The sequence below is a fragment of the Amblyomma mixtum genome, chromosome 3 (assembly GCF_055824585.1).
Source record: "Amblyomma mixtum isolate Tamu chromosome 3, ASM5582458v1, whole genome shotgun sequence".
In the NCBI taxonomy this organism is placed as follows: domain Eukaryota; kingdom Metazoa; phylum Arthropoda; class Arachnida; order Ixodida; family Ixodidae; genus Amblyomma; species Amblyomma mixtum.
In genome coordinates, this window is record NC_143014.1 from 153701736 (window position 1) to 153725591 (window position 23856).

Consider the following 23856-nt stretch of genomic DNA (forward strand, 5'->3'; position numbering starts at 1 on the left):
TTGAAGTTGCCACTTCAGAAATGGAAAGAAAAGTTTGAATCCCTGTTTCTTGAGTGGTAACTTAAAAACCTATAACTCAAGTTCTATGACAGGCAGGATGATAATTTTACCCTTATAGTATTCCTTGATGTCGAGAGACAAACCAATGGCATGCATTTAAGCAAGCTTCTTGCAACAAAATTTCTTAAAAGCTCTCTCCAAAAAATTATACAGCATAATGAACAAATGCATAAGGACTTTTTTTTTACATTAATTTAAATGACATATTTAGAATCAGCACAAAAAAAAAATACGTCTTCAAATTGCATAACTGACTACAATGACAAAAAATCTGTTTAAAGACCAGGGTCACCCCCTCAACATGAGTCACCAACTCGCCCAAACCTTTACGTTTCTTTCTAGTATCTCAACAGCAAACACATATTGGCAATCTTGATATACCAGCAATGTGTAAAGCATCACAGAAATTTCTATCAGTAGCCAACAAGACAGTAAAAAGTAGACAAAGGACCAGTAATATTTTTGCGCTTGTCCTGTCTATTTTTTTCCCGTCTCTTTTGCGGTGTTGCCAACTATGAGCACTACGTGAAGCTAAGAGCAATGACCATGAAGCTAAGAGCAATGACCACTACCTGTGAACCCAGAGAACAATGAGCCCTACCTGTCCACCATGGGTCCTGAGCAGGAGGTCCTGATCATCCCCACAAGAGCTCTTCTCACTGCTCAGGCCGGAGTCGCATGTCTCAAAGTCCTCCTCATCCTCAGAAAGGCTGGACTCTGAAGATTCTGCAGTTGGTGACCTTGGCCGTCCAAGAGGCAGCCGTGCAAATGACCCCACGGGTGCCTTCAACTCCTCATGCAGCTGGTCTAGGAAGCAGCGCAGGAATTCCTGAGCATCCTGCATGGCAAGGCTGTATGAGAACTGGCCAGAAACGGCAGCCAACGAAATTAGCCCAAGCATAGAGAGTGCCCCTGCACCAATAAAGAAATGATCCCAGACTTTTATGCTTTTTTTAATTCACAAAGCACCTACACTTAATGCATGATCTTTGTTTCAAGCAAAGCCAATGAGAAGTGAGAATTCAAGGAGATGTCAGCTTGCAGTAGACGGTAGATTGCAGATAAACTTGCCATAACAAAGAGCCACTTATCGCAATGCTCCTAATAAGGTACATAACATTAAACACATACAAATAAATGTAGGTTTTTGTCACCACTTATGTTTATTCTTCTCACAAGGACTCCAAATAGTCTACTGCTTGCCAATGGAATGTGAACACCAAAGCAACAACCTACTGGCAAAGCGAAAGCGAAAGAGAGCACGAAAGTGAGTGCTAAGTGTGAGGGGCAAGACACTAACGCAATGCAAGGCGTTAGTGCTTGTTTAGTCTAATGGCCGTCACTTTAAACACACAAACTACTTCGGGCCACCCGTTAAAACTGCTTCCCAGCCTTGTCCAGCGGTGCTAATGTTGGTCCAGAAACTGCAAGGGCCCCTTGCAAAATGGCCTGCATGTTACCAGCAAAGGGCACACTAGGCCTTCACATAGAATGTGATAGAGTAGTAAAGAAAACTGGTTTTTAAGAGGCCCACAATGATGAGACACACTTACCTGCTGGCTGTAGCCACGAAACACTGGGTAGACCATTTTTATTCCATATGCAATTCCAGAAGGAACCACATAGCTAGGCCTGGACAAGAGAATTGAGAATTAGAATGCCCTTTTTTTTTCACATCAGTGCCAAAGTCACATTATGTCACTTTGCTTATTTAAGTGGCCCACGAATAAAGTACACAATGAAAATATTCACATTCACTTCAAGCAACTCTAAACCATGCAGTCTGTTAAAGACCAAGCATCAATCACGAAATGAAATTAATGAGAACCTTGCTGTTGAATCTGAAGCCCGGTCCGCAGACTTATTTGCTGAAATTAGTTAAAGCTTACCTGCGCTTGTGCCACATTTCTCTCACTAGGCGCATGTAGCTTTTGGAAAGACCCGGTTTCTTGTCACATTGCACGAATCCACCACAGTCCAAGAAGAAGTTGGTCAGCTGGGGGCTAATGCCAAGAAACAACCAGAACAGCTTACAGTCAGGTATCCTGTTTTTCGTACGCACACTAAAATTATTCAGACATGTGCCAAAGGCACAAGACAGTTGCTTTCAAGACTAACACACACACACAAGCGAAGCAGTGACCCACAGTCAAACCTGGTTACAGCAAAAACGGATATTACGAATTATTGGCTATGTCGAACTGCTTATGAATATTTTTAACAGACACATGTATTTCCTACTTTACATATCAAACCCGGTTTGCCATAAAACAGATACACCAAACTGCCGAGCGTCAAGCTGTGCCCACTCAGAAAGCAGGTGGTAGGCTTTGCCTCACTACACAGGTGACTGGTGGTGATGTGGCAAGCATTCGCGCCACGGTTCGCGCTTTATCTCGCATTTGTCAGCAGCGCCTCAGAAGATATAGCGGCGAGAACAGTTAGTAGCCAGGTAGTTAGCATTCGTTTGTGCCTTTCGTGTACCCATCAATAGTGCCCCAGAATCAGCGACACGGTCGGTTTTTGTAGATTTTGAGCAGCCATCCTCAGCTCACATCTACTGTCACGAAGCGGAGGTGGTGAAAACGACGATAGCTTCTGCCCTGCCGTCCGATTTTTTATGCGGCACCGTTGTTATGCACTTCACCATATACCTACAAGGACCTAAATGTTCCAAGCTATTGTTACTTCAAAAACATGGAGCAAATCGCTACAAACCCCAACTTCAGGATTGGGTGGCCAAAAAAAAAAAATATGATGAAGCAGATTAGTATCAAAATATGACGTAAGTGTTCTATTTAGCACTGACTAGATTCTATTTATTTATTTGATTTATCACTTTACCCACAGTGCCATTTTGGTTTGGCATTACAGTGGGGGGAAATTATTACATAAGCAGAATAACAAAGTTGCATGTAAAAAGAACACAATGCAGGAAATACAATAAAGCATCATTTGAAACCAACAAACAAAACATTAAATATTATAGCAGTGAGGCAAAAGATTCGTTTGCCATTGTGAACACAACTTCTTGGGGCCACTCAATCCATTCGTTTATTATTTTCGGGAAAAATGACGTGAGTAGGTGGTGGGTAGCTGCAAAAATATCAAAAAAAAATTTCATAAGGGTGTCTGTGTTGATTGTGTGTGAGTAGCAAATGACATAAGCTTTCTAAGACTTTTTTAAAAATCAAATCACTCACCAGTTAGAAAGAGCCTGTAGAGCTGCATTCATGTAACAGGTATTGCCCAGGTTCTGCAGACCAGTAAGTCCTGCAGCATGAATGTTATTGTCCGTCAATAACACCAGTGACAATTACCCCCGTCACATGAGCAAGTTTAGAGACACTTTCACGAAGTGCACTTCCCTTGATTAAAATGACACTTTCAGTGCACGCTGTCACATGGAAGAAAGAAGTGCCACTTGGAAATGGTCAGTGACAACGGATGTTGTAGTACTCCGTGGAAATCAATTTGTTTTTGTGCAAATACTTTAAGAATACGATCTTATCGCAAATATAATACTCCATGTTGCTTTATAGAGTTTGTATGAGCATCTGATAACATGTTAACAACAAAAAGTATTACCAACCAGCCAAACCAACAATCCAAAACAATTAAGAGGTCAATCCACAATACGCCCACAGGGTAAACATGGCAGAATGCAGAGACAGGGCAACTTCATTGCCGATGGAAGAATGCAAGCGTGTTGCAGCAGTAAAATGTTGCATCCTAGCCCAGGCTCGCACTGCAATGATGCGGCTTGAGACTGATTTGCAAGCAAGCGAGTCACAAGCCATCGAGTGAAACAGCAAAACAACTTGACCACACTAGCAATGAGAGCGAGAGTAGTGTTCAAGCGTGCTCACTATTTTTAGTTGCTAATGGCTTAAAACAAGTCCCCACTGAAAGACACATTTAAAAAACAAAAAATTTTGTTTTTCATTTTTCATTTTCATTTTCATTTTTTTTTTTATGTGAGAGTGCTACTGTTGAGCCAACACACTCGCCTTGCTGGACCAAGTGGAGTGAGATCGCCTAACTCACTAAGGGGCAAGTGCATTCCACGAGTGTCACTAATACTGAGGAGCTTCCACTGACAACTGCACATTACAGCAAAAGATTGATCTCTGCACCCTCACAGTAACAAGCAAAGTAATAGCAATAGCACTCTAGGCAGGAAATGATCTGTAATGACATAAAACTGTGCACAGTACAGAGGTAATTCATAAGATATCTCAAAGAAAAAATTTATGCACTGAAATCTCCATAAGAGTACAATTCTGCTCACAGCACTTCGTTAATTTATTCTCCTTGCAACAAAAACCTTACGATAAAAGCAAAAATGCAAATTTGTTCCCTCAACTCACGTACCTACAGTAAAACCATGTTAATTTGACCCCATTAATTTGGAAAATGAGATACTAATCCGGTTTCACAACATAGAATGTACAATTCTATGTCATGAAACCAGTTAATCTGAGGAATTTGGAAGCATTTCTGTTGAAGGGCCCACATATGCACAGGGCGCCGCGCACAGGGTGGTGATGATGCTTTGAGCGACACGGATGTCTGGCCACTATAGTATGAGTGGCACTAGTGTGCAATCGAAATGTCAAGGCACAGTATTCATTTCAATGATCAGTTGAGAAGGCATGATGGGAAGCTTTTTTTATGTTTTGTGCTCTGTTCTGCCATTTTTTCCTTTGTTTTCATTACGTGAGCATCGTGGAGCGTGCTGTCAGCATTGCTTGTGCTATCACGAAGCCTGTAATCATTTTACATCATGTAGTGTTTGTACACCGGGTGTGCTTTATTTTTTGCCGGTGTGTACGTGTAGGGGGCAAGGGGGAGGCACTTCATGCCCCGATTGTCCTAGAGAACGTATGTGCTCGTTCATCTGACAGCATGCGTGCATTGCACTGTTTGGCAGAACTGCAAAAAATAGTTATTGCCATACGAATTTCTCCCCCGAAGCAATTAACAATTAGAGAAAGCTACAAAAAAACTCAGTTTGATAATGTTGCAAGCACAACAGGCAAAGGGGCCCACCTCTTGGCTTGAGGCTGTTCTCCCTGTCAGCTTCATCATCCGAGTCAGGGGCAGCAGCAGCCGGTGCTCGGCGTGTATGGCTGGCAGCCTGGCTACTAACGCGGGGCGATGCTCCCAGCAGTGGGGGTCGATTATTCTCCAGAAACACCTCACTTTCACAGAGATAGCACCAGACTCGCAGCGTGCTCAGGTTCAGAGTCACAGAATGTTCACAACAGCCCTGTGGAAGCACAAGCACACATTTCTTTTCGCAATGCACTGACATGTCATGACACATCTACAGTTTTGCCCTTAACAAATGTAAGTCAGCTCGCTGATAATGTCTTATGAGATCTGCTTCATTTGAATTCCATTTGCAGAGAACAAGAAATACAGAATGAATAAAACATTTGGAACAAGGCTAGGGGGGATGCAGCTTTGACATCACAAAAAAATGGTTTAAAAAATTGAGTTTTTGAAAACTGTTGTTTCTGAAATATGTGCACACCTAGGCTAATTAAATGGTAAAAGGCAGTATTTAGACTAACCAAAAAAATAAATGATTTAACGATAAATCTAAAAAACAGCTCGACTGAAATTAGATGAAAACCATCTTTGAAGGCTTGAACCGCTGTTTTCACCTAGAATTAGCAGCTGACCACTGTATAAGAGTGCTGCCAATAGCTGCTCTCTAGCCTACAGAAAACTGCACTTGACACACAAGAAGGCACAGGCGCACAGCAAGCGACCGGCACTGTTCTACATACATATGTAAAAACCTACCTGGAAATGTTGGGTGCTGTGGTCTTTGAATGCCTCGCCACACCCCACATATAAGCAGTCACGGTAGAGGCAAGCCCACAGGCTGGGCCCACTTGCACCACATGATTCGCAGCGCCATTGCTGCACACATGCAAGGACAAAGCTGCGTCAGACCATGCACTTTTCTCTGCCACGCACAACCGATGCAATTACTGACACGGCACTGGGCTGTCCATGGAACAGTAAATTTAGCAGCCCATTCTCAGAAGAGGGAGGGTTCGCCACAGGATCCCAGCAGCTTATTTCTAAACAGGAAGCAACACACTGGCCACTTGCCTCCTGTTTGCGGGCAATATCCTCCTTGGTGAAGTCTCCAACGGTGGTGACATGAGGGCATGCGCTGAGAGGGCCTGCCATTGCGTCTCCACAGCAGCCTCAAGGCCAGTGTGTCACACCTACTTGCATCACTGCAAACTAAACAAAGGGAAGCCACGAACACTTTTAAAGATTTTTATGCCAAGTGTGCCAACACATTTTGGCTTCTAAAAAAATCTGGGACGAAAAACGGAGGCGAATGATCAAATAAAATCTGAATTTGAGGCAAGATGTCCATGCAAAATAGTAATTCACCGTAGCCAAAGGCTACTAAATCTGTCAAGAACTAAGGTAAACACCATCATATTTCATACACTCGAAGACTCAACAAATGCGAGTCTTGAGAACGCAGAAACTTAGAACATATGGAAAGTGGGACACTTGTTTCTTGTGTTTCTAGCAATTACAAGAAGCAGACCAGACCTGTGTTTAATAGTGCACAAACAAGAAATCACTAAGTACTAGTACGGAAGTCTTCGACATTTTGCAAAGAAATGTTTAAATGAAACGACATACTAACAAGAGAAACCTACATGAACTTTTCCTTCACAACATCAACTGACCACTCAACAACGCGTGAAAGTTGCTAGCTCCACTGCCAAGCAATGATGGCACATATGCAGACACCCATTGCAGTCTGGGGCATAGGTGTGCGCACAGGGGAAAGAAAGGGGGGCGCCCCCCCCAATAGACATGGGGACAGGGGAGGGGATGCAAATTTTGTACCGCATTGCTCCCTGCTATCCACAAGACACAAACAAGCACTACTGCGAACTTTGGTCCCTTCTTATGGAGAGACCTGAGCATGCCTATGGTCTAGTAGGTACTTTTTGCATAGTATTTTCAGCCTCTTCAGTGATGCTGTATGATGTAGCCAAAACTTCCCTACACCAGACCCAAAAATTCCTATTTCAGGCACTTTTTCCCTCCAGCAGCTTAAAAGCTCCACAAAATTTGGAAAAAGTGAGACAATTTTGGTCTCAAAAGTTCTCTGAAACTTTTAACAAACTTCTCTTTTTAGAAATAATTTTACTTCTTAAATTCCCTGAAAAAGGAAAAAAATTCACTGAATGGAATATCACTGAGCCCCTTTCAACCCATGGTTTTTCTATAAATAACAATAAATAAAGCAGATTTCCACAAAAAACGAGACACACATCAAGAACACCGAATTTGTTGGCTAATGTAGATTTTGAAAAGCATTGTAAAAACATGATTCAAGCGCATATACTGTCACTGCACTAAGAATAGCTGATAGAGTGAGCATTTTAGCAACCTTGCATTTCATTTCCAAACAAAACAGCAATAATTAGTAATGATGGTGAGATGTTGGATTTTATGATGCATAAGCAGCTCAAGCTAACATGCTCCAACATAGAGTTGTAAAGATTTCCTCACTGTGTTGACGTACTACTAGATTTTAAAGTGTTGCAGTTTGTCACAAAATACAATACTGTGAAAAGCTTTTTTCTTAATTTCTTCAGCTTTCTGCATGAAAATAAATAATAGCCTTAAAGACGCTTTTCACCCCCGATACAGCAAGCCATTACTTATACACTATAATTCTAATTATTCAAATAACATATGCAGCTCTGGCTATCGTGTGTATCAGCCTACAGTGTCAAATGCTTCTTTGTCAATTCAGATGAAGTTAGATCCTCACTATCCTGCCGCAAAAAAACATTTAGAAAGCCTGGTTAATGTTATAGATTTTAATAAGCAATGATGCTTTACATCAGCTTCATTAAAGTTTAAGGAACAGTCAAAAGATCTCAAAACTAGAAACTACAGAAAAAAACCTTATGGGTTGTACCTACTATGGAAGAGTTTTGCTATTATGCTGCTGTCAGTGAGCGAAGTCGACAGTCTAAGAGGCTTGAGCAACTGCTGACACTGCTTGCCTCATTGCTCCGAAACAAATTCTTTTTCCACCACGTACACACAGCCTGAATGAGACCTCTTCCTTCTTAGCAAACTGACATTTGGCTTTTATCAAATAATGCCCAGAAATCAGGCCATAAGATCAAAATTAACATTTTCATAGCTTATTACAGTTTAACAAAGCTGCACCCATTGATTAGTTCACGACAGTCAAACTAAATCTTAGCCTCTATTGTAGTTCTCAATTTCATTCTCTGAGCCTTGCTTTTCTGTCCCAGCAACCAACCAGAGACATCCAGAACCTATCGTCCAAGAGTTCCAGTGCTCAACATCTTAGATAATGGATCTCAGTGGCATTGAGTTTTACAATAAGGGCAACACCATGATGAAAAACAAAAGCAAGAAAGCCTAGACCCCATCGCCCGTCCTGTCATGTCCTCTGTGTATTCGTCTTAAAAGTTAGCACTGCTTAAATTTGAAGGAAATGCATAACCAACTAGCCCCGCAACGTGTTTTACCTAGACCCCAGCAACTTGAGCATTTTTCACAAACATTTTTTTTTTAAAATAAGCCCTGTTGCTGCACCCGACTAGCCAGAGAAGCTGGGTTATATGCTTTGGCAGTTGGAGCCCTGCACAGTATGAGAACTCATGTGTCTAGGGTTGCTGTGTACAACAGCTCCTCGCCAGTGGTAGAATGCGAAGCCAGTGAGTCCTCAAAGGCACGCTCGCCAGAGCTCAAGAATCCTCGGTACACTGTCGCTGCTGCAAGTGAGTATTTTAGTTGCACTCTCTGAAGAAGGAATCCTCAGCAGGTTTTTACAGTGCTTACAAAACGAACAGGTGTGTCTTATACAACAGTGTGACTTATGCCTGATTTTTTTTTGGAAAAACTGCCATTAGCAGGAGGGTGTGACTTTTACACAGGTGCAACTTGTGAGACTTTTTTTTTCGGAGAAACTGCCATTTACAAGAGGGTGCGACTTACAGACAGAAAAATATGGTAAGTTGGTGATCAGAAAATACATAAGCAATCAACGTGGAGGTCACTTGTGTCACACAAGTACCAAGTGCTACATACCACAGCTGACTCTTGATATATGAATATTATCAAATGATCACTAAAAAACATATGGTGGCATCAGTTGGCATAGAAATGTGCACATTCGTAAAGAATGTGAAGCATTTGACTTTTATTTATCTCCTTGCTCCTGGCTAAATCAAACACAAATCATTATGTTGGAACACTCCACAAGCTCTGCTGAGTCTCATGCAATGAGTGACATGAGAAAAAAAGTCAACTTGCAGCACAATAACGCACACCCTCCCACCGCTTATATAACACAGAAGGAAACGGACCAAATGAAGCGACAGCTTCTTCCCCACCAGGCCTACAGCCCTGATCTGAACTTTCATCTGTTTGGTTATGTAAAGAACCAGACACCAGGACAATGCTATGACACCAGAGGCAATCCAGGCAACACTATCTAGGGAAGCATTGAACAACGTGTGACCGTAGGGCCCACTTTGCCGTCAGCTAAGTATCTTGCCTTTCCGCCAACTTTTTCTTTTTAAGCTATCAGTCATAATTTATTTTCAAATTTTGAAATTAGTGGGAAAAGTGAATGCAAAGAAATGGGGATTGTGCGCAAAAACTGCACACAATAATGCGAACTGAAAGCCAACCCTGACAACTGGTGGAAGTGGCTTTGTTTCTTTTGCAATACAACCAATGCTTATGCAAGACACTGGAAGGCATGCTATACAGGCATGCCTTAAAGATAACATCAAGACAGTAGTGTATTCTTGCTATACACTATCCAGCATATCCACTGTCACAAAACAGACACCAACAAAAATCCAAACTTTCACCTACTGCATAATTGTAGGCAGTACCTGGCACAAATACGGTATATTTCATTTAATCTAAAAAAAAAAAAATAATTGAGTCAAAATGAAATGCAAAGACAATAATAAAATTGTCAGGTCTAGTTTGACCGCACCAATAACAGCGCACCCCCTTCGAGGAAGAGACAGACCAGTTCAGCAGTGCTACTGGATAGCACGTGCTGGGCCACTCTTTCTCCTCACCGCACATAAGACTTTCACTTCTCCTGCTATATGTTCAACTACAGCCCGTGAACTTTCGATGCCCTAGACAAATGCACTGAGAAAGCGTACCTTGCCACAGAAATTAAAATTTGTACAATATATAAACAGCAAGCATAAAGCAAAACTGGCAGTCATCGCTCATTACTCAAAGTGGCTCAATTTCAGTTCTTTTTCTCATCGCGCAACCTTAACCCCCAATGGACATTTTTCTTTTTTTTTAAACTTCGCACCAAAATGTTCTTTCAGCACCTGTACAGCCATCTGTCACTTGGAACAAAAACACTACGAACTGGACTCATCATAAGCCGAAAATTACTGTTTCCTCATGTCACTGTCCATTAGGAGTTAATATGTGAAGCATTATAACTTTTAGACTTTGTTAAGCACCTTACAAAACCAGTACAATAGCAGTCAGTGCAATGGCTGATTTGAACCTAGCACAAGATGTGGAACTATGCTCAGACATGCTAGAAGGGTCTGACCTCTTCTCTTCACAGACATGTCCTATGTATTCAAACTGTTCATGTCATCTATGGACACCTTGAGCACATAGTGGATCCCTTCCACACCAGTGACAATATTCAGAACATGTCACTGATTTAAATTATGAAAACCAGATCCCAATTAAGTGCATTGCTTTTTGTTGCCAACTTAATGTACGCTATGTGCTCTGAAACCCATATCACCTTGAGCTATTTTGGGGCAGGACTTACAGTTTTGAGTTTCTTCATGCTGACTTATCTTATACTATTCGATCCACCTTCAAGATTTTGTGTAACTTTGATATATTGCCCAATAATACTACAGAAATACATATTCTCCCTACACTTCCACAGCCCAAAGAAAGACTGACCAAACAAATTGTAAGCAATGTACACGTCCCTTCCAATATGAAATAGGAGAAAGTTTAAGAATTCAATTAATGATTACTCCATAATTAAGTGTAACAAGCACACTTTTTCATGTTGCCTAACTAGTTTCCCTCTTGCAGTACAATATCCAAAAGTCATTTCACCTGTAGCTGAGAAATAACAAAAAAAATTCACCTTTTGTGCAAACTGGCTGTTCCTTTTCATACTGAAGACCTGTACTTTGTCCACAAACATGTGGCCTTTACAAATTCAACTGTGGTAATGCTAGGATATCCTGTAATAAATAACCAGCTAGTAGAGAAATCTATCGTCTCTTTTCACAATGGGAGCTAGCATAAGAGCTGCAATAAGTTCTAAGATGCTCTATGCTATTCCTCACTCTTAAACCCTTGCCACTAACAAAGACTATATGCAGCAATCAGTTCTCAAACTCGGTCACTGTATGGCACTTTCTAGCCGCTTTATATGGAACAAATTGCAACTATAATGCTTTGTAACATCAAAGAAAAGACTATGTCCCAGTTTCCAAAATACAGTATGTTTATCTGCAAGTTTTGTTCAAGCATACAAGAAAAAAATAAAATGAATAAAGACTCTCAGACTTGCCACCTTCCTATAGTGACAGTAATAGTTGTGCGTCACCACTCACACATGCTCCAACTCCCCGTCCCCATCTAGACAACATCACTCAGCGTAAACGCTTCCTACAGCTACTGCTGTGAAGCATTTTGTCGCCTGAGCACACCGCTTGAATATGGCATGCTTTACAGAGCCTGCAACTAGTTCCTGCCACAGGGAACCTGCGCTGGAGGTTTCCATGCTGACCGCAGGGCTGCAACACGCAGCTCAGTGAGTGAAGGAAGCACATTTAGTGGCACACTTGAAGCATGAATACCTTCGCTCTGCCGAGGCCATGTGTAGAGCACATCTGCGTGAGTAAGCTGCACTGACCGTAACAAGACAAGCAATGCTATGAATCAGATGTGTGTCTCTCACCATTGTGAATGTGGTCTCCGTTTCATTGAGACCCTTGTGGCCACCGCTGGAAGCTTTTAGAGATACAGTTGAGCAACTGCAGCACCGTGTGGCCAGCGCAGATTCCCCATAGAGTAGCAGTGTGTGCACATCTGCAGCTGTGTGCAGTGTGAGACAGCAATCAGCTTCTTCTCCAGTGTTTTGTGTGTTCTGTCCAAGTGTGAAAAAAGTCTGGAAACAACAGGGCATTTCTGGAAACTGCAACATCAGGGCCTTCATCTAATGCCCCACAACTTTCCAACTGCAACATTTTGTGCATATTCAGTGAGTGAAGATGTTCACTGATTAAATAATTGGAAAGCAAAAATTCTCCTACTTGCAAAGTCATGACCTCCAGAAACAGTAAGCCTAATTTTTCAAAAGAGCATTATATTTTCTAGAACCAAAACTTAAGTCTATTTCCCACAACCATCCGTTCGTTCGCCTCTAGAAAGTTCAGACTCCCAGATCCCCTGCACATCTGATAGCTTCGGTGTGATTGGCGATATCATTATAGAGACCTTGAAAGGAGAGTTTTGGTGTCGTTTGCTGTAACAAAGGCCATTTTTTTGGCTTGACTTAGTCATAATGGCTTAGCTAACATGGGCTACTGGTTAAGATAACATGAAAAACACTGTGACCTATTATTCCATCATGGAAGTCATGCAACAGCAGCTCATGCATTTTCTCTACATCTGTTTGTAAAACAAATTAAATAAGTGAAGCATGACCATGTATGGTTCAACTGTGAGCGGAATGTCAACTGGCCAGTGCTAGATTTGTTTCACGACCTGAAGAATAACTTTCAACTGACTGTAGACAACAGCATTATATGGAGAAATATTTATTCACAAAATTTTGGACTACTTTCAGGGTACATGCTCATGAAATGGCTACTAGAAGACGTGAAGGACAGATGTCCCTATGAGTAATGCAGTACGTTCTACTCTGTGTAGACTGTGTAAAAACTTTTGTAGCCCAGAATGGTTTGGTTTGATTTATGAGGATTTAACGTCCCAAAGTGACCCAAGCTATGAGGGACATCATAATGAAGGGCTTTGGAAATTTCGACCACCGTGCACTGACATCGCACAGTACACAAGTCTCCAGCATTTCGGCTTCATTGAAATGCGACCACCGCAGCCGGGATCAAACCCGCATCTTTCAGGTCAGCAGCCGAGCACCATAAATTTACACTGAGCCACCGTGGCAGTCTGTAACCCAGAATGCTAGGTCATTATACGCCTTAATAATTCCATTCGCTAAGGAATGACCCTCATTCACAATCAGTGTATAACAATGCCCTTACACTCCAAGTGTGATGGGATAAATGAATATATAAACTGACAGCTGTACAGAACACACTTACACTTCCCATATCAGCCCTTCTGCAAACAACTAAACAAACAGAGCACATGTAACTAACCAGATCAGTAATGCACCAATGCTCAACTCTGCAGGAAAGAGAAAATAAATGCTACAGACTAGATAAATTAGGAAAATAAAACCATGATGTTCATGGAGTTTTTGAGGTGCAAGCAATTCAGACTTGCATGCTCGATTTGAAATGATTTAATAAGTATGTAACCGGAGGAAATGGGAATAACTTCATGAACAATGAGCATGACATTTCACAATTCTGCATTGGCAAAAGATGCATACAATCGCACCCCAGCCATGGATATGCTCACCTGGAAACTTTCATGACAGATGGCACATGGCAATGTGTGGCTTTGGTGGAGCTATGAAATGATCTCATTCAAACATTTCTGTGTTCCTTTCAGTTGCTCTCCTTTACCTGTGCCACTGCTGCAGTATGCTATGCAAATAATTAAATCTGTTTTCTACAGGTGATCAAGTACCATCAATAACATTCATATCTGCACCTAGGCTGAGCCAAAAATATGAGGCCTGTGGCAAATCAGCCACATCAGACAATGCATGAATCTGATGTTTCCATGGGTACAAGAAAAAAAGACAATAAGGCCGACAATAAAAAAGACAGAAAAAAAAAACGTGCTATGCAAGCCCTCTGGTCCACCATGAGGTCAATTTGCCCTCTATGTGGCATGAAACCTGCCACAAACGCAAATGCACACGAATTGCTTTCTCGAGGCCTTTGCACGCCGTCAGTGATGACATATACTCAAGCCTCTGTACATACATGGTGTACTTTCGCAGAGGTGTATTTCATGCAAGAGCACGGAACACACACACACAAACAAAAAAAATCCAACAAGTTAAAACTTGTTGGATTTTTGTAGTTGGATACACACCAAAAAGACAACAGATTATTAGGCGTTGAATACGCAATAAACTTACGAATTTGGCAAGATAAAGTATAACTCTAAATTTATTCTCTTTAGTTTTAGACATGTTCAGGCTCCCAATTTCCCACTGGCAAGATAACGGTAACGCTCCGCAGTTGCAAAGCAGAACAGACATAACAGCAGCATATCACTTTTCGATTGCAGTCACACCATCGAGGAACATGACAGAGAGAGGCCGTTCTGCCGAAGCTCAATGAAGGTGCCCTGCGGTTCGAACAGCGCCGCTAATAGTCAGGCCCGCGGCGCGCGCGCTGGTAACGGAAGAACAGGACGAATGGCGAAATTTTACATCACTGGAAGTGAAAAATGAAAAGAACGCAGCCCTTACCTTGTTTTTGCGAAGGCCTGTTCGGTTTTATGGAACGAGGATCAACCAGGCAGACGCTGCAAAACAAGGAAAGGAAAACCGAACGCTGCACGTTGTTTTCTTTCTTTTTTTTTATCGTCGTTGAGACAAGCATTTGCGGCAAAATTCCCTTCATGTCAGTAAACGCAAGTAACAATACAGCTATTCTCTTTGTATTTACCTGCACAGAGGGCATTCAGAATTCGCACATCACCGAAGCTAGAACTGACATGGGCTTGTGCCCCGAGATCGCAAGTTTATACAAGAAAAGCCAAATTCCACTAAATTTGCCGCTTCGCGCGAACGAACACAGCCACAAGCACCATTACACTGAGAAAATACCCTGGCCCTATGTTTTTAGGACGCGTTCGTGGGGTTGCTACGATATTTCCCGACACCGTTTCTAGGGCCTGAATGGTTGGTGTTCCATTCCAGTCAGCGAAGCAATGGGCGCCGCCGCTGCTTCGCTCGATAACAGCACTTGGGACGTATCGATTGCACTTACCTCGGTGTAGATGCGACTAGTCATGCAATAAATGCCACTGGCAACGCATAAAAGCAACACACGAGCACCCAAAGTCAAAGGAAAACTTTTGTTGCTTTGGCCTTCCTGAACAGTCAGTTTCTAAGGCTGAGTAGACTAGCCAGCCTAGCCGCCAAGCGTATCCTCTTGCATTCGGCAGTCGAAAATAAAGGCAAAGCCGCATTTCCTGCAGCTATCCGTAGCCAACTCAATGCAAAGCCAATGACGTTTGCAAGAACAATTTTTTTTGCCTTAAAATCGTTCAAATATTGAATAAACACAAAAAGCACTGAAGGAAAGATAGAATCATAAGCAATCTTTTGCAGAGGTCAGGTTCGGTTCTGGTTTCTACGCGAAAAAACTACAATGGCTGACCAAACTTTTAGAACAAGTGCAGGCGCCAGCTATGAATGTAAGATACGGCTTAACTCTGCAATAAAGTAAAATCAAACAGCATTTTACAGTTTATATTAAAACCAATATGTAGAAAACAGCTTGTACAGTTACTAAAGATTGTGTTTTAATTGCAAAATTTGTAAAACTGCGCAATATGCTAAACTTACAAAAACGCTTCAGAAAAATTTAGCAAATTTTAAAAATTGTATATTGCTTGTAATTTTACGTTTCCGGCACTTTTGGGTGAGCTGAAATGAGGCGATCAGAGCTGTCAAATAAATTCTATGCTTTTTTTTCCCAACCTCCACCATGCATCCTTCTCTTTTTGCTTCCAAAAACAGTGAACGACATACAGACTCTTGACCACAGTAACATTTAGTGACGGCGCCAAGGAAAAACTTCAAAGAGTGGCGGCTTCGATGGTATTTGGATATTACTTGGAGTAACTTCGATAGTACTTGGCAGTGTTTGCGCACGTGACGAAAAGGAATATACATCCCAGTTGATTCAAAATTCTCCTTGTCTGGCGTTCTGAAAGTTCTAAGTCTGCGCTCGTTCATGCGGCGTCTGTGAAGGCCAGTGAAGGCTCGCTATTTGTATACGGTAAGTGTATTAAAGGATGTGTGCTCAGCTTTTCCTGATCATGTCTTCCCAACAGACTTTACGCGTGCTTCAAATGTAGACCTCTGCCACTGTGAAAGCCCTGCACATGCTTCCCAGCGTCACTGCGCTCGTTCATGCGGCGTCTGTGAAGGCCAGTGAAGGCTCGCTATTTGTATACGGTAAGTGTATTAAAGGATGTGTGCTCAGTTTTTCCTGATCATGTCTTCCCAACAGACTTTACGCGTGCTTCAAATGTAGACCTCTGCCACTGTGAAAGCCCTGCACATGCTTCCCAGCGTCAGCTAGAGAATCTACTAGCCTATCAGATATTCTTATTGGTGCATTTCTTATTAACTTTTTGCTTATTAGTCGTCGGTAAGCAAATAGGCTATTAGTTCTGCTATGAGGATTTTCGTTAGAAAATATACCTAGGAGAGATGAGACGTCGTAACCCCGGTAGCACGCAAGGTCTTCAAAGCGTTTGTTTCAGAGATAAAACTGATGAAAAGGATTTTCGGCCGAAATAAACGCTTTCAAGACGTCTTTTACCGTCGGGATTCGATCTGTCCTAGCTATACGCTTAAACGAAGACTTTAGAAGATGGGTCGTATCTCTGCCCTCTCAAAGGCGTCTTAAAGCCGATTGAAGTTTTGGCGGGAAAGGCATATTATTTTGGCGGGCTTTTTGGCCTCATTGTGGACACGGGGCTGAAGACCGGTTCTATGTTAGCCCTACTTAGACGTCTTATAGACGACACAAGGTTTGGTTGGCTTCTTGTAGTGTACGTACGGGTTTGAGAACGGCTTCTTGTACTGCCCTCTTTAAGGCGTTTTTCTCAGTGGGCAGCTTCCTGTCTTGATGCTGGAAGGCGGCGACGGTCCCACTATCTTTGCTGCCTCCACGGTGCATTCGCACGCCTGAAACGACGTGCGCTCTCTTCTGAATTCCTGCACCAAGCCTGATTCACGATGTGCAGATTCCTCATCGCGGTGCTAACTTTGGGGGTGCCTGTGTTCGCACGTAACCCTTACCGCAACCCTGCCGTGTTTCAGCAGCGGATCCCTCGTCGCTCGTCTGGCTTTTCCGCTGCACGGCGGCCGTGGCTTGCGCCTTCGTGCGCTCGCCCTGCTCTTCGCGTCATCGCTATGCGTGAGCACCCTGTGGACCTCCCATCGTCACCCGGTACTCGTCCTGCAGTGGTCTTCGTGAGAACCTTCGCGTCCCTGCAGGCCTATCCACGTCGCTGCTATAGCAAGGCTAAACCGGTAGTTCCTTTGTCCTTCGTGCAGTTTCCGCGCTGTACGATGGATATGGCGCGTTCATCCCTTCGCGCCTCCGCTGCGCGGTGGTGTCCAACTGACTCTGTCTCTGTTCGACCTTCCCGCCGTGCAGCGACCATCGAGTGCTCACATTTCTTTGCACCATCGCTGTGTAGTGGTTCCTCGGCGATCTTGCTGCGTCCGCGCGCCTCTGAGTGCATACCACTTACCAGTGCTGCTGTGCGACCTCAGGGAACTGTGGCCACCGCAACGTGCGCCTCGCTCACATGCCGTCCTCTGGAGCTGTTGCAGCTGCAGCGTCTCATTGGGCTTTAGGTGTCTCCGTGCTCGGCTGCTACCTGGGAGAAGCTGATGGTGGTGGCTCTATGGTGCATCGTGCATGCCGCAGCGACTCTCTAACGCCTCCGTGGGCTGGTGCCGCTGCAGCAGATGAGGTCGCCAGCTAACTGCAGCGGATACCAACGGATGTGGGCCTGGAGGCCCCTCTGCTCTTGCGGGTGTGATATGGACTTAACTACCACCGCATGTCCCCCCGCCCGTTGTCAGTGTCTTGTGCCAGCTGGGGTGCCCGCCGCTAACTCTGTCATTCGACTCAACTGTCCCATGTGTCCTGGATTATCACTCAGGAACCTCCGCGTCTCCGTCTGGCCTTTTACGCACCCAATCCACCCACAATCCCGTTATCCAATCTTGAGTTCCGAGCAGTGCTCGTTTTAAAGGGCAGCAGAACTCTCTAACGCCTCCGTGGGCTGGTGCCGCTGTAGCAGATGAGGTCGCCAGCTAACTGCAGCAGATACCAACGGATGTGGGCCTGGAGGCCCCTCTGCTCTTGCGGGTGTGATATGGACTTAACTACCACCGCATGTCCCCCCGCCCGTTCTCAGTGTCATGTACCAGCTGGGGTGCCCGCCGCTAACTCTGTCATTCGACTCAACTGTCCCATGTGTCCTGGATTATCACTCAGGAACCTCAACCCCTCCTACTCGCTCCGCGTCTCCGTCTGCCTCTGTGCCTTTTACGCACCCAATCCACCCACAATCCCGTTCTCCAATCTTTAGTTCCGAGCAGTGCTCGTTTTAAAGGGCAGCAGAACTGTGAGTCTTTATGTTCCAATATTGTCACAGTACTTTTATCTTGTTCGCAAACATGTGTATGGCTTGATTCGCTTCTTTGAAAATTACAGACTCTGCTGTCGCTCTTGCTAAGATAATTGATTCGACGTACTTATGTAGTCTCCTCGACTACGAGGGCGAGAAGACTACATAAGCACGGCAAATCAGTATCCGTACAGGCGCAGAATGTGCGCACATTTTATTTACACTGGACCAGAGCTGTACTTAAAACGCCATTACTGTTTTTCTCAGAGGCGAAGCCACCATGTGCATGCCAAGCAGAGGGCGCATTAAACATCTGAGTCAAAACAATATCGACGCATTTCCTTGCGCAAGTTTCGCTGAACTGTTCTGTTTTTGAGTTGTAGCCTATTTGACAGTAACTTTACGGTTTATAGAATGGGTTGCGGGATGAAAGAACAATCGGTGGACCACACAGTCAGTGCAAGGGGGCCATTTTTATTTTTGTTTTTTCGTGGGCTGCCCACCATTTAACGAATGTTTCGCCACATAACAAGCGCGGGCGTACATGTGCATGTCACCGCGACTAGGAAAAGTAGCGCGTCTGACGAGATCCTGAATGGGATCTTAGATGCTTTCTTTTTTTCTAATGCACCATTCGTCTGCATCAGATGCTGGTGATATGACTTATTCCAGGTACGCTCTTTTTTCCTCCGCTACCCCATTTAGTGCTACCTGCTCAGATGCAGCTTGTGCCGTTTGTTTTGAATAAGATCTTTTCTTAATCGTAATAAAGATCGCGTTGCTGTGATACTTTTTCTCTTCATTTACGCGGAATAGCAGCAGTTGACGCCAGCGTTAAGTTTGCAGCGTGCAGCAGTGTTGTTGTACAACATGAACTAATGGACACGTTGGTCAGACCCCAGCAAACCAAAAACCTCTCAGAGACGTCTAGCTAGACGTCTCTGAGAGGTTTTTGGTTTGCTGGGACATGATTTGTAGTGCAACAGCGCAATGGCACGAGGCCACAGGAAGAGAAGGTATGAGACACAGCGCTGACTAACAACAGATAGACAGCGCTGTGTCTCGTGTCTTCTTTTCCTGTGGCCTCGTGTCGTTGAGCTGTTGCATTACAAATCAAAATAGTGTTGTGCAGTGTACAGTGCAAGCTTGATGTGGGCCCAAAGTGTTTTAGCTCCTCTTCTGCAGAACAAAACGAACAAAATTTGATGGAACAAAATGCGGCCTACAAATCGTAATGCACACATCTTCTAAACTACATGCATTCGTATAGAAAAGGTCTTCCTGTTGCTCATTTCCAGACGTTTTTTTACGACGTTTGCATGAGGTATTCTGTAGACCATTTTTAGATGTTTCTTGAGTACGCCTAATAGAGGGATCTTGAAACGCCTTTTGACCCGGCCATTAGACGAGCTATATGACTGATTTAAAACGTTAACCAGCAGAAAACGGATTTTCCATGCCGTTTCCTAGCCGTTTGTTTCGTTTCGGATATTTGCTTTGAAGACGCCTTATATCTCAGTTTGTGCTAGCTGGTATAGGTGCCGTGGCCGCAACAAGTTCATACGCAGCGACAGGCCCATTCAGGACAGTGGAATGAACCATAGTTTCATTACAGACTCACAAGCCGCTATACACTACATACAGAAACGCACCCTAACCCCTTCTCTTCAACAGGAGGTCGAACGAGCGGTCTCCGCATTGCAGCCTTCCATCGTTTTCCTCCGCTGGGTCCCTGGGCATTCAGGGATTGACGGCAATGAGCTGGCTCATCAGCTCGCCCGTGACACACTTTTCCGGGCACCGTTGATCCCCTGGCCCAAGCCCTCGGAGGACGGTGGGAGACTCACCCTTCGCCGCACCATAAAAGAGGTCTACCTCGAGCTCCGCCTCGACAAAAGCCTTTACCCTCCCCCTCATCCATCACTCACAGTGCCGGAGGCTCGCCTTCTTCGGCACGTTCAAATGAATGCAATCATCACCCCGTCTCGCCTCTTTCTCTATCGCTATCGATCGGACCCTTCCTGTCCCAACTGCCCCTGTATCTATGCGGACCTTGCCCATTGCCTCTTCTATTGCCCGGATGCTCAGCAGTCGGGTTCCTACCCCCCACCTTCTTTATCCATCACCACCTGGCTCGACTGGCTTGGCGCTGAAGGGGAGGAAGAACAGCGAATTCTGGTCGCCCAGGCGGTCGACAAGCTCGGCCTGTAAATTTTGGCCGAATAAACGTCTTCTACTACTACTACTACTGTACTGTACAGTAATCTGTACAGTAAGGCTGTACAGTAATCTACAAGAGAGTATTACATTATCTGGTCGTGTCCCAGTTCCCTCATTGGCTTTTAATAAAATATAGAAACGGAGATAATCGCTGACAACGCAATCGGTGTCACTGGCCTGTGCTTCTCGATTAACGCGTAATCTCTGACCTTTTGGGCTACTCTATCTCTGTGCTTCTTTCTTTCTGGTTGTCTCACTTCCTGCGTTATCTCTGTCCATGGCGCGATATTATAACGTTGCATGCATATTGCAAGATAATCACTCGCTCTCGTTTTATTCCGTGTAGCGCGGCATAGATTAAAAGCTGCCGATTGGCAATGACTGATGAGATGGGCAGCATTAAGCACTGCAGCTTGTTGACTCATTGCCGTAAGAGGAAACAGTGCCGGCAAGAACTAACCGCGTGGAGTTTGTACATGCGAAGGTACGGCGTCATCTCATACATAGGCTGTTTCAGAGCGAATTTTTTCAATCATCATCAACCTGGCTATGTCCACTGCAGAGTAAAGGCCTCTCCCACATCTCTCCAATTAATCCTGTCCTTTGCCAGCTGCGGCCCCCTATCCCCGCAAACTTATTAATCTAATCCACCCACCTAACTTTCTGCCTGCCCTCTCTACGCTTGCCTTCTAGTGGAATCTACTCCGTTACCGTCAAGGATCATCGGTTATCTTGCCTTCGAATTACATGCCCTGCCCAAGCCCACTTCTTCCTCTTGATTTCGACTAGGACGTCATTAACCCGTATTTGATCACTGACCCACTCTGCCCTCTTCCTGTCTCGGATCGTTACACCTATCATTTTCCTTTCCATAGCTCGCTGAACCCTTTTCGTTATCATCCACGTTTCTGCAGCCCCATAGGTGAGTACCGTAAGATACAGCTGATGTATATACATTCCTCCTGAGGAATATTGGTAAACTGCCATTCATGAGCTGAGAGAACCTGCCATATGCGCTCCACCTCGTTCTTACTTTTCTAGTTATTAAAGGGGCTGCGAAACACTGCTTGGGGGGATACCGGCTATACTTAAGGTGGGTTCTTTATGTCACACAGATGCTGACTTAAAAAGAATTACAGGAATCGATGCACAGGAACGGGAGTTATTCAGTGAAGAAATTTCAAAATACAAGCAAACAAAACGCTGCCCTCAACTCGATTTTGGCGGGGCTTCCCACTCCTATTTCGCTCTCCCAATGACGGCACCTGGCGCAACCAATCAAAACAGCCAGCCAGAGCACGTCGCGGAAGTTTGTACTCCATGGTTGCCTGCTCTCTGTAACTCGTTCTTGCTGAGACGGGCAGTTGTTTCCATGCCAGAGCGCCCCTGGTGGTGTATTTTTATTTTACTTGCTTTGCAGGGCTTTTATCTATGACAAACAAGTTGTTTTTGTTGATCTAATATAAAACGCAGACAGGTGACAAAATGTGTCTCTATTTATCACACAATTTGCAGTATATTTACTGTTTGTCCGATCATCAAGCTCGCGCCAGGTGATGTCATATCCGCTGCTAAAAACCCGCCACTTTGTGGCGACACCGTCAGAGCCATGAAGTTGTTTTTGGGAGGACATTAAAATATTAAAAAACGGAATATACGCGGCATTACCGACGCTAATAGCACCATTATAACTCACCGTATGCAATCAACAGGCAAAACAGTTAACTAATATTCTGTTTCTGGGCCCCTTTAATGCGAAAGCATTACAAGGCTATGTCGGCGGGGTCGTGTCATCAAAACGTGTCGGCAGCAGTTGTGGTGTTTTCAGAAGAGGTAGGATCAAACAAATGGTTGTAATCGATAGAAGATGATGTGAGGATAATGCACAACAAATTTGATGTCAATAGGATGATTAGTAATGAACTAGACCCAAAAATGTCGAAAAGCCGTCGAAATAGCGCGGACGTCGATATAGTGAGCGGACAGGAAAACAACCGCGGACGGCAAAAGAGTGAAAAAATGGGCAAAGGAGTGAAAATAAAGTTTGAAATGAATTGAAATGTGCTTGATGAGTGATAATTAATCGAATAAAAAGTCTGGTTGACAGATTAATTAGTGAATTAATTATGAGCAAAAACCATTGAACGGTTGGATAGGCTGGACGAGGATATAGTGGGTGACGGAAAAGCAGCGTTGGCGCCAAATTTGAAAACCAAAATGTGTGATTGAGGTGAAGGGATGTAATCAGAGTGAAATTAATGAATTAGGTGATTAATTAAGGTTATTAACATGAACAGCCTTGAGGCGGTGCTGACCGAAAGCTAGCTGACGTGCCCAGTGACGAATCAAAGAGGGGCAAAGAGTAACAAAGAGAAGCAAAGAGAGACGACGAGTGCCGTGGAGGCGTCAGTGCTTTCGTATTCTCCCAATGCGGGTCGCCTCAGTGATCTCTAACGTTTTTTCCCTGTCGTGATCCGGCTCTGCGGTCACTACCTGCCCTAAGTAGACGTATTCCCTTACCACTTCCAGCACCCCGCTATGCCAATTGTTAACTGCTCCCATCCTAGACTGCTGAACATTACTTTGGTTTTCTGCGTGTTAATTTTAAGACCTGCCGTTCTGATCTGCCTGTCTAACTCACTGATCATATTTTGCAGCTTATATCCTGAGTGACTTAGCAACGCAATGTCATCAGCAAATCGCAGACTACTAAGGTATTATCCATTAACTCTTACCTACAACTGTTCCCAATCCAAGCCTCTGAATAGTTCCTGTAAACACGCGGTGAATAGGAGATCGCGTCTCCCTGCCTGACACCCTTCTTTATTTAAAATGTGTCGCTGACTTTATGGAGGACTATGGCAGCTGTGCAGCAGTTGTAGATATCTCCTAGTATTTTTACATAAAGCTCTTCTACACCCTTATTTCGCGGTGCCTGCATGACTGTTGAACTTG

At 44.0% G+C, this 23856-nt stretch overlaps 1 protein-coding gene across 12 annotated transcripts in view; it reads right to left on the reverse strand.

Annotated features, from left to right (window-relative positions):
* Nucleotides 1-15470, reverse strand: part of Usp20-33 (Ubiquitin specific protease 20/33) — a 73414-nt gene extending 57944 nt beyond the window's left edge. For 8 of the 12 annotated variants that reach the window (XM_089581584.1, XM_089581589.1, XM_089581588.1 and 5 more), the window contains exons 1-10: nt 15288-15470; nt 14765-14820; nt 12089-12298; nt 6190-6327; nt 5875-5994; nt 5113-5332; nt 3264-3333; nt 1950-2063; nt 1614-1692; nt 662-898 (exon numbers count right to left, since the gene is read on the reverse strand). In XM_089581584.1, coding sequence (XP_089437710.1) covers nt 662-898; nt 1614-1692; nt 1950-2063; nt 3264-3333; nt 5113-5332; nt 5875-5994; nt 6190-6270 — 921 coding nt within the window. In that variant the 5' untranslated portion in view covers nt 6271-6327; nt 12089-12298; nt 14765-14820; nt 15288-15470. Of the gene's footprint in view, nt 1-661; nt 899-1613; nt 1693-1949; nt 2064-3263; nt 3334-5112; nt 5333-5874; nt 5995-6189; nt 6328-12088; nt 12299-12747; nt 12802-14764; nt 14821-15287 lie in introns of all 12 variants that reach the window. The other 4 variants (XM_089581582.1, XM_089581580.1, XM_089581581.1 and 1 more) reach the window with 4 other exon arrangements.
* Between the last annotated feature and the right edge of the window lie 8386 nt (nt 15471-23856).